This window comes from Thamnophis sirtalis, unplaced genomic scaffold, assembly GCF_051295495.1.
Source record: "Thamnophis sirtalis isolate CommonGarterSnake01/CBP01778 unplaced genomic scaffold, rThaSir2_p1.2 scaffold_9, whole genome shotgun sequence".
NCBI classification, from domain to species: domain Eukaryota; kingdom Metazoa; phylum Chordata; class Lepidosauria; order Squamata; family Natricidae; genus Thamnophis; species Thamnophis sirtalis.
The window spans coordinates 78,394,470-78,410,357 of record NW_028261389.1 but is presented as its reverse complement, the minus strand read 5'-3'; the positions used below and the strand labels follow the sequence as shown (position 1 = coordinate 78,410,357).

Genomic DNA, 15,888 nt, shown 5'->3' with positions numbered 1-15,888 from the left:
AGAGAATTAAAAGATGATGAAGTTATGTGTTATTGCTATTATATTATTATATAGTTATATTATTAATATTATTGTGATGAATATAACAACGAATACGTGGATTATGACTGTTCAAATAACTATACCCAGATCACACACTGTTTGACGGAAATGGAAAATAATATAAATAAAACAAACGAAAATGAAATGTTTAGGATGTCCTTGGAAAAATGGGCAGTTCACCAATTTTATCTGTTGGAATATTTTTTGTGCAGATTCATTTTTCTGTTTGTTTTTTTTAATTGATTGACGCTGGTTTTATTTTAATGTTGAACGCCAACCAGAATCCGGTGGAGCCAAATTAATTCATCCGGATTCAAAATTCTGCTTTTTCTATTACTTATTTGGGATCCTTCTTCCTGCAAGCACAGACGGCGATGAGGAATCCCAGGAACATCACGGAGCCAAGGGTTATGAGCACGATTTGGACAATGTTCAGCAACTTGATCTTGTTGGTCACGTTTGATCGGAAAAATTCTGCTTTCTCATCATCGATAATAGCCGTCTGGAGAAAAGGAGGGAAAAAATGCAGCATCATTCCAGCAGAAGAATACTTCTTCAATAAAATAGGAATAGGAATAGAATAGAATAGAATAGAATAGAATAGAATAGAATAGAATACAAATAGAATACAAATAGAATAGAATAGAATAGAACAGAGTAGAGTAGAGTAGAGAAGAGTAGAATAGAATAGAATAGAATAGAATAGAATAGAAAGAATAGAATAGAATAGAATAGAATAGAAATAGAAATAGAAATAGAATACAAATAGAAATAGAATACAAATAGAATAGAATACAAATAGAATACAAATAGAATAGAATAGAACAGAGTAGAGAAGAGAAGAGAAGAGTAGAATAGAATAGAATAGAAAGAATAGAATAGAATAGAATAGAATAGAATAGAATAGAAATAGAATAGAATAGAATAGAGTAGAAATAGAATACAAATAGAATACAAATGGAATAGAATAGAATAGAACAGAGTAGAGAAGAGAAGAGTAGAATAGAATAGAATAGAAAGAATAGAATAGAATAGAAATAGAATACAAATAGAATAGAATAGAATAGAATAGAGTAGAATACAAATAGAATACAAATAGAATACAAATAGAATAGAATAGAACAGAACAGAACAGAACAGAACAGAACAGAACAGAGTAGAGTAGAGTAGAGTAGAGTAGAGTAGAGTAGAGTAGAGTAGAATAGAATAGAATAGAATAGAATAGAATAACAAAGATGAAAGGGACCTTGGAGGTCTTCTGGTCCAACCCCCTGCTTAGGCAGAAAAGTCTACATCGCTTCAGATTTGTCTAAAGTGACAACATCTTCTTAAAATCTTCCAGTGTTGGAGCATTGACAACTTCTGGAGGCAACTTCTGTTCCACTGATTAATTGTCCTCACTGTCAGGAAATTTCTCCTCTGTTCTAAGTTGCTTCTCTCCTTGATTAGTTTCCACCCATTGCTTCTTGTCCTGCCCTCAAGTGCCTTGGAGAATAGTTTGACTCCCTCTTCTTTGGGGCAGCCCCTGAGATATCGGAGCACTGCTATCATGTCTCCCTTGGTCCTTCTTTTCATTAAACTAGACAGACCCAGTTCCTGCAACCGTTCTTCCTATGTTTTTGTCTCCAGTCCCCTAATCATCTTCGTTGCTCTTCTCTGCACTCTTTCCGGAGTCTCCACATCTTTTCTACATCGTGGCGACCAAAACTGGATGCAGTATTCCAAGTGTGGCCTTCCCAAGGCCTTATAAAGTGGTATTAACCCTTGACGTGATCTTGATTTTATCCCTCTGTTGATGCAACCTAGAACTGTGTTGGCTTCTTTGGCAGCTGCTGCCCACGGCTGGCTCCTATTTAAATGGTTGTCCACTAGGAATCCCAAGATCCCTCTCACAGTTACTACTATTGAGCAAGGCACCACCTATACGGTACCTGTGCATTTTGTTTTTCTTGGCTAAATGTAGAACCTGACTCTTTTCACCATTGAATTTCATTTTGTTAGCTAGTGCCCAATGTTCAAGTGTGTCTTCTGTATCTTAAGCCTATCTTCTGGATAGTTGGCCATTCCTGCCAGCTCGGTGTCATCTGCTGATCATATACAGATGATCATATAAAAACAGGGGTATCAAACTCAAGGCCCATGGGGTGCTTAGAAGGTGGCCCGTGGGGCCGGCCTGGAAACAGCGAAGGACCCACCCATGGTCTGCGGTGCCTCTGCCAGTGTGTGGCCCACACGAGCTCCGTTTTCACTAGCAGAGGGTTGCAAGAAGCTGGCGCAGCCGAAAACGTAACTCAGGAGCCCGTTTTCACTGGCACAGGCGCCCCCAACCCAAGTGACGTTGAACTGGCCCCTCCCAAGGTCAAACGCAACCCTGATGTGTCCTTCACTGAAATCATGTCTGACACCCCAGATATAGAATCTCCTTTCTGGAGATTCCCCATTTTTAGTTGGTTCAATCCACGGGGATCCCAGATTGGTCACGCCTACAAGGAAGGATGGCAGCAATTGAGAAATAAACCTACTAACCTCATTCAGCCATAAAACAGGAAAGAAAAAATTATTCTTGATGTTTTTTAGTGCTCTGCGGGAAACAAAAATAAGGAAAAAAGCAACATTAGAACATTAGTTTAGGCCTCCTGTTTTCTGAGAGAAATGTTTCATAGATGGCATTTGCCCCCAAGCGCAATTGGCACAAAATGTATCCAAATCTATCCCCCAAATGTTGGAGATGTAGCCACATGTCTGGAATATTCTACCATAAGTGAAGAAGAAAGAGGTAAGGGAAGGTGGGTGGAAGGGAGAGAAAAAGAAGAAGAGGAGGGAGGAAGAGAAAGAAAGAGAAGGAGAGAAGGGAGGAAGGAGAAGAAAAAGGGTAGGAGTAGGGAAGAGGTAAGGGAAGGAAGAAGGGGATGGAGAGGAGGAAGGAAGGAAGGAGAGAAGGAAGGGAGGGAGAAAAGAAAAGAAAGAGAAAACAAGATGGTGTCTTTAGCAGGTGCGAAGGATGGTAAACAAAGCATTTCAAACTATACCTTATAACCTTTCAAATGGAATAATAATAATATAAGAATGGCAAAGAAAAAGAATAATTATGCGAATGTATATCTATAACTGTATGTAAGAGAATAAATGACAGTAAAAATATAAAGCATAATATAGGTAAATAATATTTGGTCATAAGTAGCTAAGTTTAAATAAATAAAGAAATGTACATAAAAATGGATAACAAATAAGGAGATTATGAACGCAAGATAGAAATGTATAGTAGGGAAAACACTAACTGCAAAGAAACCGATTCGGAACTGCGGTATGATATACGATGGAACTTATTGTTCCTATGTTGTTTTTAAGTTATGTGTTTGTTTTTGTTGATGTGCTTATGTGTTTAAAATAAAAATTTATTAAATCCATAAGTGGTGGATGTGCCCCATCAACAAGGAAATACTGGTGCAAAATTCAGAAATGGTTGGAAGAAATTACAGAACAAAAGATAGAATCGAAATCGGAAGCGTTCTTATTAGAAATATTAGATCCTCAATGCATAATATTACACATACTCACTGCAGCTGGGATTGCTTTAAAAAAACAAATCTGGAAACAAATCAATACCCCCGCAGATGAACAAACAATCCGCTTTATCCCAATAGAAAAGAATAACCCTCAAGACTTACGTGATTTTCGAGTTTTGTTTCGCAAATAAATTAATCTGAAGCCTTTTGGCAAAGTGCAAGGTAAATCCTGTGGTCTAAAGCAAAACAGAAACAGTGAATATTGTGGGTGGGTGGGGAATATTTAAATGTTAGCGGCATTGAAGAGAAAAAACAAATAATGCATTCAGATGCTCAGTTTGGAAAGGTTTTAACCAGCATTGGACAAGCCTGACCTTCAATAGCCAGGAAGTCTGTCACAGTTCCGGCAGTGTGGTTAGTATTATGAAATAAATCCAGGAGCAAAACACAGCACACAACACACAACACATAGCACACAGCACGCAGCACGCAGCACACAGCACACAGCACACAGCACACAGCACACAGCACACAGCACACAGCACACAGCACACAGCACACAGAGCTTTTATACAATTAATAGTGGTTTATATACAAATATATACAGACATATACATAGTAGATACATTCCTTACCATTCAGCTACAGACACAAGGAGAGAAATAAGATACACGATGAGAGAGAAACCCTCTCTAATGGCCACCTGTTGTGGCCCAGCAGGAGCCGTTGGAGCTGCCATCGGACTCCGACAGCGAGGGGCCCTATGAGTCAGCTTTGGAGGATGTGGAGGGTTCCAACTCGGAGCAGGGCTCAGAGAGTCTGGTTGGCCACCAGGAGGCACCTGAGCCTTGGACCAGTGGGGAGGAGACAAGGGAGTGTGATCCAGACGTCAGCAGTGGGGAGGAACCAAGGGAGTTGTTTCTAGATGCCTGGCACTGGAGAGCTAATAGGCGTCAGGAACAATTGAGCAAGTACAGGAGGTAATTGCACTCAACTGGTGGTCATTAGGCTCCTCTCCAGACTATAAAAGGACTGCTTGTGCACACGCCCCTTTTGCAGAAGTCAACGCAGGAACTAATGTCGGAGAACATTATTGTGAGCTTGGCAGGCTGGATTGCTGCCAAGCCTTATCTGTGCTGGATTGGTGCCAAGCCTTATCTGTGTCGGTTTGCTGCCAAGGACCTGTCTGTCTGTTCATTAAATGCCGTAACTTATCTTTGGCTCAGAGAGTGTGTTGGTGTGGGACGAGGGGGGTCAGAACAGCCACCTATATATAAACACCTCTTAAAAAGGTAAATGACGTGTGGACCCCTCAGAGTCTTAAAGAGGCGATATCATATATTGCTGAATCATTCTCATTGCACCAGCTTACAGTTTTGCAGCATACCACCTTACATCAGCTGGCAGCTCTTAAATCCTCATTACCTGACAAAGCGATAGCCGTCTTGCTTGTTTCAATGGTTTTCTTGCAGTTAATTTAAACCGGATATTCATCCATTTTGAAATGGATGTTTGCTTTTAAGGTCGCTGCTGACTTTTGAAATGTGCTTAGAACCATCATCATTCGAGTGGCTGAATTTGCTTTTTTTTTAATGTTCCTATTTGACTCATGCTTCATCATCATCCTGGTCATTTAATAACCTCATAATCTCTTGTGGGGTGGAGTCTGGGCAACTGGATGGAGCTGGGTGTTTATTGGCCGGATGCCCTTCCTGTTGCCAATGCAGAGTTTTGTTCAGCCGATATATTCTCATTGTGCCCAGAGCGAGAAATATCTGCCTCTACCAAAGATCGAACCCACAACCTCCTGATTGTGAGGCGAGAGCTCCCCCTCTAGGCCACTGCAACATTCTTTTAATGTACTTAGACTAAGCAGCAAAATTTCAACTCGTAAACCTTTCTTGAAGTACAGGTTGATGGGCCCTTGGAAAATCTACATCCCACCTTCAGACCAAATGAACTACTAGGAGGAAACAATCCCGCTTCACTGAACAAACTCCAAAATTAACTTTCTAGATGCCCGGCACTGGAGAGCTAATAGGCGTAAGGAACAATTACGCAATTACAGGAGATAATTGCACTCAACTGGTGGTCATTAGGCTCCTCTCCAGACTATAAAAGGACTGCTTGTGCACACGCCCCTTTTGCAGAAGTCAACTTTCACGACAGAGAAGGCCTGGCTATGGATCTAATTTGCAGTCACTTACTGGTTCTACATCCAGAAAGGTTTTGTGTTCTTCCACATCGGGCTTCAACCCCTCAACAAAGTTAAAAAGTTCCTCACTCGCTTGCAGGAAATGGGGCAACGTAATGTAGACTGGTTTACCTATAGAAATAAAAAGGAAAATGAAGACAGTTGACAGGTTGGGTTGTGAAGTTCCATTCTAGTAGCAAAGATCATGGAGATGATCTTTGGGACAGTAGCAAGCCATGGTTGAACGTATTCCCCAAGTACAAGCACTAGTAAGCTTGGCAGATTGGAGATCATCTAAATCAAAACTTCAAACTGCATTACTCACATTCAGGAAACGATTGGAGTGGACTTGTTCACTACAGCTGTCACAATAACTGGAAGTGAAAGTCATAAGGAATAGAATCCTTACATAGAATAACAGAGTTGGAAGGGACCTTGGAGGTCTTCTAGTTCAACCCCCTGCCTAGGCAGGAAACCCTACACCACTTCAGACAAAAAGTTATCCAACATTTTCTTGAAAACTTCCATTGTTGGAGCATTCACAACTTCTGGAGGCAAGTTGTTCCACTCGTTAATTGTTCTAACTGTCAGGAAATTTCTCCTTAGTTCTCCCCCCCCCCCTTTTTAAAAATTAACAAACATGTAAAATACACACACACATACAAAACCTAGACGTACACCACATTTACACAATACAATACGAACAGGGGCTTCCTGGATATAAATTGCATCCTGGACATAAAGAGCCGAGGTGGTGTAGTGGTTAGGGTGCAGTACTGCAGGCCACTTCAGCTGACTGTTATCTGCAGTTCAGCGGTTCTAATCTCACCGGCTCAAGGTTGACTCAGCCTTCCATCCTTCCGAGGTGGGTGAAATGAGGACCCAGACTGTGGGGGCAATTTGCTGACTCAATTTGCTAAAAAATCTGTAAACCACTTAGAGAGGGCTGAAAGCTCTATGAAGCGGTATATAAGTCTAATAAATAAATAAATAAATAAATAATGGCAATTATCAATCGATACCGCTCACCTTATATTATTTCCCTTTCTATTGTAGTTCATTTGGATTTCACCATTCTTAACCCTCTTATTTTACTCATAACTATTATTATTTTTTTGAGTTTTGTTATATTCCTTCACTTTTTTCTTGCTTATCAAGAAGTAGGCTGTGGTCTACTTTGTTGAAATTGCCTTGCTGAAGCCCAAGTCTAAGATTCCAGCTTCTGATACAATTTCAGTTCGATTTAACTCCATCCCACCCTTCCACTTTTTTTCTTCCGTTACCTTCTTTGCAGGAGCCGAGTCCCAGAATCCCATTTAATGTGCAGTTCTTACTCGTCTCCATGTCAGTGCAGAAGCAAAAGTTGTCAGGATTGGTAACGGGTGACCCAAACGCCAACGGATCGATAACAAAGTGATAAAGTGGAATGTCTTTCACTGTCTTCTCGCTATCAAATATTGCGGAGACTGACCTGTTTCATAAAAAAGAGAAAGTCATGATCATGATGTGCTCTACATGGGTCTGCCCTTGAAAAGTGTTCGGAGACTACAATTGGTCCAGAATGCAGCCACGCGAGCGATACTGGGTGTACCTAGATACACCCATGTTACACCTATCCTCCGTGAGCTGCATTGGCTCCCTATTGGTCTCCGAACGCGCATCAAGGTGCTGGTTATTACCTTTAAAGCCCTACATGGCCTAGGACCTGGATATCTCAGTGACCGCCTCCTGCAACATACCTCCCAGCGCCCAATAATATCGCACAGGGTGGGCCTTCTCCGGGTACCATCGACTGCACAATGTCGTCTGGTGGCTCCTCGGAACAGGGCCTTCTCTGTAGCTGCCCCGGCCTTCTGGAACGAACTGCCCCCTGAAATCCGGACCCTCCCCACTCTCCCGGCCTTCCGAAAGTCTGTTAAGACCTGGCTGTTCCGGCAGGCCTGGGGCTGCTGATCTTGATTGACCTTCAGCCCCACTAAGATCGAGTGCATGTTGTGTCCTGTTTTAATTTGTTCTGTCTTATATTTAAAATTTTTAATATCTTCTTTTTTAAACTGTCTTTTATGTAAGCCGCCCGGAGTCCTCCGGGATTGGGCGGCATACAAATCTGTTAAAATTGACCAAAATTAAATAAATCATATGCCATGATAAAAAAAACCAACAACAACGATGCACCAATCAGCCAATGCAGGTCATGGTTGCCCCCAAAATGTGTTTTTTTTTTCCCCAAAACTCAACTGGACTTTGTTGTTCCTTGAAATGTTTTGTTTCTCATCCAAGAAGAAGTTCTGCAGAACTCTAGAACTGGAAAGTTTTCTTAGATGAGAAGGGAAACATCTTTAAAGAAAAATAAGGAAGTCCAGATGCCTGGTTCCACCACAAAACTGTGTTCGACTAAAGGGCGCTCGACGAAACCGCGTAGCTGACGTCATCACAGCGCGACAACAGCGCGGAGACAGAAGCACGCTGTAAATGCTAAACCTAAAATTAACCCCTAAACCTAAACCTAACCCCCTGATCTGGATTCTACCCACACCGGCAGCAAACAGCACCAGTTCGACTGGAGCAACACAAAAATCATTGGTCACGCCACCACCTGCCATGCACATCAGTTCATCGAAGACTGGCACTCCGCAAGCAATTCCATCAGCAGTCATATTGACCTACAACTAGCCTACAAACCCCTCAGAATCCAAATCAGCCAACCAGAGATGGCATCGATCCTCAACCAACTCATGCCGTTTCACCCCACTGTTCTGACCTAGGCTTCCTGAGACAGTGAAAACCACACGCTTAGTCCCCAAAAACCCTCTTTTTATTTCAACAGCTGTGAATTGTGTTCCTTCACAGCCTGTAATGAGTCCCAAATAGTTTGTAAAGAGTCCTACAGTAGTCTGCCAAAGTCTTTCGGGATAAGGCTAATAAGCAGCCACCTTTATCCCCCTTGAAACGCTGCCAAAGACCTAATTGGCAATTAGCTTTGCAAGGCCACACGGAGCACAGAGTCAAAACAGAGTTTCAGAGTTTAAACTGACCAAAACGAACCAAGTTGCTTCCTGCAAAGGCTCATCTGCCTTTGCTCCTCCTTTATGTCTCATGGGAGGGGCCAATCACCTCCAAGCCTTACTCCTGAGTCAGCCCTTTTGTCTTAACTGTTCTTCCTTCTGGTAGCTCTGCGCATGCGCACAATGGGAACAGGCTCCCCCCTCTTCCTCTGCCTCACTGATGTCTGACTCCGCAGGCTTCAGAGGCAGGACATAACTTCCAGATGGCCCTCTTTGTCTCCAACGAAGAGCCTTCATCCGAGCCTTCTCCAGACTCCAGGACTGGCCCATGTTCCTCCCCAACCTCCTCGCTGTCCGATTCTGCTGCTAGTTCTTCAGGCCACTGGTGGACCACCACAACTACATGTATTTCTGAATTAAAGGAATTCCCCCCCTCCCTCTTTGTTCAAGACCATTTACCTGCAAATATCTGAGGAAAAGAAATGGAGCACTTCACTCTTGTTGATGAAAGGGTGGAACGAAGCCGCATCTGTGAGTTACAACCAGAACATCTTGTGAATTTTGAGCCTCGCCACTCATACAAAAATCCTGCATCTGAATTCAAAGCACGGTTTTGAAACTGCAGTTGGGTTGGGTTGATACCCCGTTCATCCTACTCAAGCGTTCTGTTTGGGTTAGGAGAAGCCCCAGAAGGATGTTCAGAATTTAAGAAATGAAGAATATTTTCTCCTTTTTAGAACATGCAGGTCAACACTTTTCTGGAGTTCACACATCCCGAAGGCAAATTTGGACTTATAAAGAGCTTCAAGCTGGAAGCCTATTTATCAAGCATTAAGCCATGGCTTAGGAAGCTGCCCAAGATTGTGAAGTTTCTTTTAACCTTAACAATGAATATTTGTTTTAAAAAAATAAGTTTTTTTTTCATTTTTCTCTAATATAAACATACATATTTTATGAACTGTACATAGACTGGCTCAACTCTTTTTCAAACCATAATAAACAATAATCATATGAATAAATATGTATACTTCAAATCTTCCAACTTCTGCAATATTGGTCTCTTTCCATAATCCTTCATCCTTTTTCTCATAATTCATTTAAACATAAATAGAATTTCTTCATGCCCTACATTTATTATCCCCAGCTAAGTAATATCCTTTGATATTTTAAAAAATTACTCATTATTCCATCCTGGTTCACCTCCTTGCTTATAGAGAAGAAGGTAAAAGGGACAAATTAAAGGTTTGGAAATGGACACATATTTAGATAAAGAGATAAGGCCCCTAGCTAGAGTAGAATCTTATTTGATTAACTCACTTGGTTTTAACATAGTTTGAAATCCTGCAAGTAATAAATTAATTGAGATTAGGAATGATGCACAAGGAATGTCTGAGGGGGAGGGGAAGTAGAAGAGGGGAATGCTGGAGGGGAGAAATGAAAGTTGGAGGGGGAGAAGAAAGGGTGTATGGAGGATAGAAGTGTTATGAGTTGTGTTTATTGCTTTCTTAATTGCACAGTATTTAAGTGATTGTATAAAAATGAAAATGAAATAAAACAGTTTTCAACACATCCTGGTTCAATGTTTCGAATGTGTAGGGTTACTAATGATGCCAAATGTTAACAATATTTAATCGAGCCCGGGAGTGATGAACATTGATGGAGCAAGAGACCAAAATAGTACCTTTTAAAAAAAAAATGTGGCAAGCTAAGAAAACAGAATAGTTGTCAAAGCAATATACTAACAGTGAACAAGCTTAGAATTCCTCAGTAGATGTTCTGTCTCTAAATTTTGGCAGAGGTGGGCTGCAGCCAGTTTGGGCTGGTTCGGGGGAATCGGTAGTTTTGACCAGCGGTTGGCCCCCCGCCCACCCGCTGCGGTGCCATCCCATCCTCTATAAGCAGTGTTTCTCAACCTTGGCAACTTGAAGATGTCTGGACTTCAAGTCCCTGAATTCCCCAGCCAGCGAATGCTGGCTGGGGAATTCTGGGAGTTGAAGTCCAGACATCTTCAAGTTATCAAGGTTGAGAAACACTGCTCTATAAGTATGTTTTTGATGCTGCGTGCATGCACATTTTTGTGGCCTCACATTTACTGGGTGAACCTGGGCACCTCTGAGGTTGCATGGTGGTTTTTGGTCCCCATTTCGAAAACCTTGTTAGGTGTCCTTAGTGCATTTGCTGGAAGCCCTGATGAGACCAAATGAAGACATTTGAATGGTGAAGTCACCACGCAAATCCCATCCATATCTTGTGGCCCACCAGCAGCCAGCAGATTCGGACAGTGAGGAGATTGTGGAGGAAGATGGGCCAGTCCTGGAGTCTGGGGAAAGCTCCAATGAGGGCTCTGTGTCAGAGGCAGAGAGGAAGCCAGGGCCATCTGGAAGTTATCAGCTGCCTTCAGAGTCAGACATCAGTGAAGCAGAAGAACAGCTGGAGCCTGTTCCCAGTGTGCGCATACGCAGAGTTGCCAGACGAAGGGAACAGCTAAAGAACAGGGATTGACTTGGGAGTAAGGCCACAGGTGGACAATGAAGGGCCCCTCCCAGAGGAAATAAAAGAGGAGCGAAAGGGGAGGGGAGTTTGCAGGAGACAATTAGTTCGCTTAATTGGTTCGTGACTCTCCGAGACTCCTTGCCAAGTTCTGCAGATATTGGCCTGGCAGCTCTCCAAGCCAGATAAGGTCTGTGACTGTAAATCCTCCCTCGAAAGACTTTGCTGGATGTGAAGGAGCAGAATTCACTGTCAATTAATAAAAGAGGTGTTTGGTCGGGACCAGGAAGTCGGCTTCATGCTCTTGGGAAGCCTCGGTCAGAACAACTTGAACTCCAGCTGCGTACGCAAAACACAACATGTGTCCCCTTTCTAGATCCTTACACTTTCTTAATCATTTAGCCAGCTAGATGTTACTTATGTGAAGACTCATAAATTTATATCTTAGCTCACTTTCTCCTCCTCCTCTTTTTTCCCTTTGGGATCTTATCTTGCCAAGTAGACTTGAGTTCCAACCTTGAATATTTTAAGGCATGCCAAAATGTGTGCTGTCTGTTCTTTCCAGAAATAAATATTCAATATATTCCATTGACGGACTTACCAGTGCCATTGACCATACCGCAATAACTTTCCCAGTATTCAACAGTCCTTAAAAAAAGAAAAGAAAAAGAATATGCAGTTCAGAGGATGCCATCCGTGCAGTTTTCTTAGCTGAACATTTGTCTTCTGAATCTAAGGAAAGGGTGGGAATTCAAGGGCAGGGATGCATGTTCTGTTGTCGAGGTCTTTTATAAATATACGAGCTGATAACCCAGCTTTGACCAGGTATTGATTATCTGGGGGGAAATGTCCGGATCAAACGTAATTTCTAATGTTGGATTTTCCCCCTTACCAGAAGGAACCCCGTTGTGGAGTACTATGAAACCATTACCCTGGCAACTCCAGTGTGCTGCACAGTTGAAGACATTTTACACCAGTACAGTAGAAGCCATTTTAAGGCACAACAGGCTGTATCATAACAGAACACACACTCCAAAGGGGGGGGGGGGTTAGGGGTGTCTTACCCCCACAGCATTTGTCTCCAGAGAGTAAGTCATCTGTGTACCAAGTTTGGTTGAAATTGTTCCAGGAGTTCCACATTCCAGAGTTATGCTGGAACACACACACACACACACACACAAACAAACACGTATGTATGTATGTATGTATGTATGTATGTATGTATGTATGTATGTATGTGTATCTGTGTGTGTATATAGGTGTGTGTACATACATGCATATACATATACACATATATACACATATATATGTATATGTGTGTATGTATGTATGTATATATGTGTCTGTGTGTATGTATATGCATAGCGATAGATAGAGAGATAGATACATACATACACACACATACACACACAAACACACACAGACACACACAGACACACACACACACAGAGACACACACAGACACACACACACAGACACACACATATGTACACACACACACACACACAGACAGACACACACATACACACACACACACACACACACACACACACACACACACACACACACACACACACACACATATATATATATATATATATATATATATATATATATATATATATATATATATATATATATATATATCTTCCGTACAAGAAGGAGTTGGGGGAAAAAAGCATTTATGTTAGGATACAAGGTGTAAAGGAATAAACAGCCTCCTGGAAAAGACAATCTCAGGATAGTATTTGTATAGAATACATAAATCTGATTAACTAATTTCACATGATTCTCTTAAGTGGATTGGATGCTAAAACATATGAGGAACGGTTGCATGAACTGGGTATATCTAGTTTAAGCAAAAGAAGGATGAGGGGAGACATGATAGCAGTCTTCCGATATCTCAGGGGTTGCCACAAAGAAGAGGGAGTCAAGCTATTCTCCAAAGCACCTGAGGGCAGAACAAGAAGCAATGGGTGGAAACTAATCAAGGAGAAGTAGCTTAGAACTAAGGAGAAATTTCACAAAACAAACAAACTCACTAAACTGAACTGTTGTAAAGTTTGGGAAAAAAAGTGAACAAATACAGTTGTATCTTCCCGAATGTGGTATACCTGTTGTTTTTATAACTGTGTATAGTTCCCACCTTCCTTATATCATCTTTCCCGCTGTAAATTCGGTAAGGACCATCGAGTGTGTCATTGTCCTTGAGAGAAAGAGAGAGAGAGAACAGGAAGTTATCTTTCTCACCTTGTTTATCAAGATGAACTTTTTAGTCAAAAATCTGCCGTCCAAGACCTAAATTAGGTCTACCGTTCTTAATTTTCTGTTTGTAGCAGGTGCTTTCCCACCTTATGCTTAGGACATGGAGATCTTAACTTTGGAAGTAGGGAGATAAAGGTGGGTGCTTATCAGCCTTATCCCGAAGGACTGTGGCAGACTATTGTAGGACTCTTCACAAACTATTTGTGACTCATTACGGGCTTTGATTGAATCTAATTCACAGCTATTTTAAATAAAAAGAGGGTTTTGGGGACTAAGCGTGTGTCAGGCCTGCATTTATATTCCTTTTAGAATTTTGGCCTGCCACACTTTCTCTTATTTCAATATGCTGTTTCATTAGTATAGTCGATTGGGAGGGGGGAATAGAAGGGAGTAGGATTGTGGAATGTATTGTTTTCATTCTTTACTAGAAGCCAAGGTCATCCTTTGTCTCCTCACCAGGACACCTGACCGGAAGCAGATGGGTGTGGATGCCAGCGTGGACGAAGAAGATTGGACCATGCGATGGATTTGTGGGTGTGGGGACAAGATCCCCACAAGATCATGAACTTTTAATTGGGTGGGATTCTGATGTCATTTCCAGTATTGGGATTAACACAGATGTGCTAAGATGTCTGCTTTATTAAATTGGAACTTTAAGGATAGTTTTGCCTTTGATTCTGATTTAATTCTACATGATACTTGGAACGCTGACAACTAAGAGCCAAGGTGGCGCAGTGGTTAAATGCAGCACTGCAGGCTACTGCTAGATCAGCAGTTCAGCGGTTCAAATCTCACCGGCTCAGGGTTGACTCAGCCTTCCATCCTTCCGAGGTGGGTAAAATGAGGACCCAGATTGTTGGGGGCAATATGCTGACTCTCTGTAAACCGCTTAGAGAGGCCTGAAAGCCCTATGAAGCAGTATATAAGTCTACTGCTATTGCTATTGCTATTGCTAGTTAATTTAGATCTCCAAGCTCCCAGGGGAAAAAGTGAAAAAAAAAATTCAAACACCCATAAAAGACACTTTTTGCAGACCAAAAATAACTTGTCTGTTGTGAAGTGACTCAAGTCACCTTGGTAACAAGCTGGTGACTTATACAGACACGTCAGAATTTAATTGTTTTATTTTTTTTCACCTATAGAGGACATTTTTCCAGTTTGTTTCCCCCATCCAATGGTGATCCAGGACTGACCCTGCTTAGCTTTCTAGCTCTAGTCAGATAGACTGCTATTACCCCATGAAAGGGAACAAGATAAGAAAATTACTTTATACCCCTATCAAAACCAAATTTGTTGCTATGATTTCATGGAAGCGACTGATACCAGCAATGCTTTTGTATCTACAATAAAAATCAGTTGACTTTTGATAAGTCATGCTAAGATAGAAATTATTGTTCTAATTTCAATTTGCTAACAGATTGCTTTTGGGTTAGGAAGTCTTGTTGATATTCAGGCAACATCTGTCAACTTCTTCACAGTGAGTTTTATTCTCATTTTCCCATAATAAGCTGTGGTAGACGAGATTTATCCTTTTTTTCTTATTTTTTTGCACTAAAACCACCATCTCATATTTCTTCTTCCTTCCTAGCAATAGCAATAGCAATAGCAATAGCCATTAGACTTATATACCACTTCATAGGGCTTTCAGCCCTCTCTAAGCGGTTTACAGAGTCAGCATATTGCCCCCAACAATCCGGGTCCTCATTTCACCCACCTCGGAAGGATGGAAGGCTGAGTCAACCCTGAGCCGGTGAGATTTGAACAGCCGAACTGCAGAACTGCAGTCAGCTGAAGTAGCCTGCAGTGCTGCATTTAACCACTGCGCCACCTCGGCTCTTCCTACCCTGTTTTCCTGAAAATAAGACTTCCCCGGATAATAAGCCCAATTGGTCTTTTGAGCACATGCGCTAAAATAAGCCCTCCCTTGAAAATAAGCCCTCCCTGAGAATATTGCAACACAGCAGCAGCTATGAGATGACCACACTCACCGCCTCCTGCACCTCGAAAATAATAAGACCTCCCAGAAAATAAGGCCAAGCGCTTATTTTGGGGGTCAAAAGACCCTGTCTTATTTTCAGGGAAACACAGTATATAGAAAAGCACAGATGTCTTTCTTAGAGTCAATAATTTTCCCTTTGAGTTAATACTTACAGGATAGAATACACCAACAACTTTATCAATGTTTAAAATTGGAATTAATTGCAGGAAAGGATCTTTATAGCCCCAAAGTATTTCTTTTACGGTTCTTGTTTGGAGAAATTTTGATTTTGATTGTTGTATAAATGTATTCAGGAGTGGAGCTAACTTTGGATACAAAACAGGGGCAGTCTAGGGGAAACACAAATATGTGAACAAACTTTTGAAACTGAGATGAAAACAGATGAAA

The 15,888-nt window shown here is 41.5% G+C and overlaps 1 protein-coding gene across 1 annotated transcript in view; it reads right to left on the bottom strand.

The window, feature by feature from the left end:
• Positions 1–260: 260 nt before the first annotated feature.
• The window catches only part of LOC106554623 (platelet glycoprotein 4-like), a 28,285-nt gene continuing 12,657 nt past the window's right edge, over positions 261–15,888 (bottom strand). Inside the window, exons 4-12 of the mRNA XM_087722357.1 lie at positions 15,654–15,830; positions 13,352–13,443; positions 11,839–11,885; positions 9,207–9,276; positions 7,026–7,213; positions 5,756–5,874; positions 3,711–3,784; positions 2,569–2,623; positions 261–544 (exon numbers count right to left, since the gene is read on the bottom strand). Coding sequence (XP_087578483.1) covers positions 380–544; positions 2,569–2,623; positions 3,711–3,784; positions 5,756–5,874; positions 7,026–7,213; positions 9,207–9,276; positions 11,839–11,885; positions 13,352–13,443; positions 15,654–15,830 — 987 coding nt within the window. The 3' untranslated portion in view covers positions 261–379. The remainder of the gene's footprint in view (positions 545–2,568; positions 2,624–3,710; positions 3,785–5,755; positions 5,875–7,025; positions 7,214–9,206; positions 9,277–11,838; positions 11,886–13,351; positions 13,444–15,653; positions 15,831–15,888) is intronic.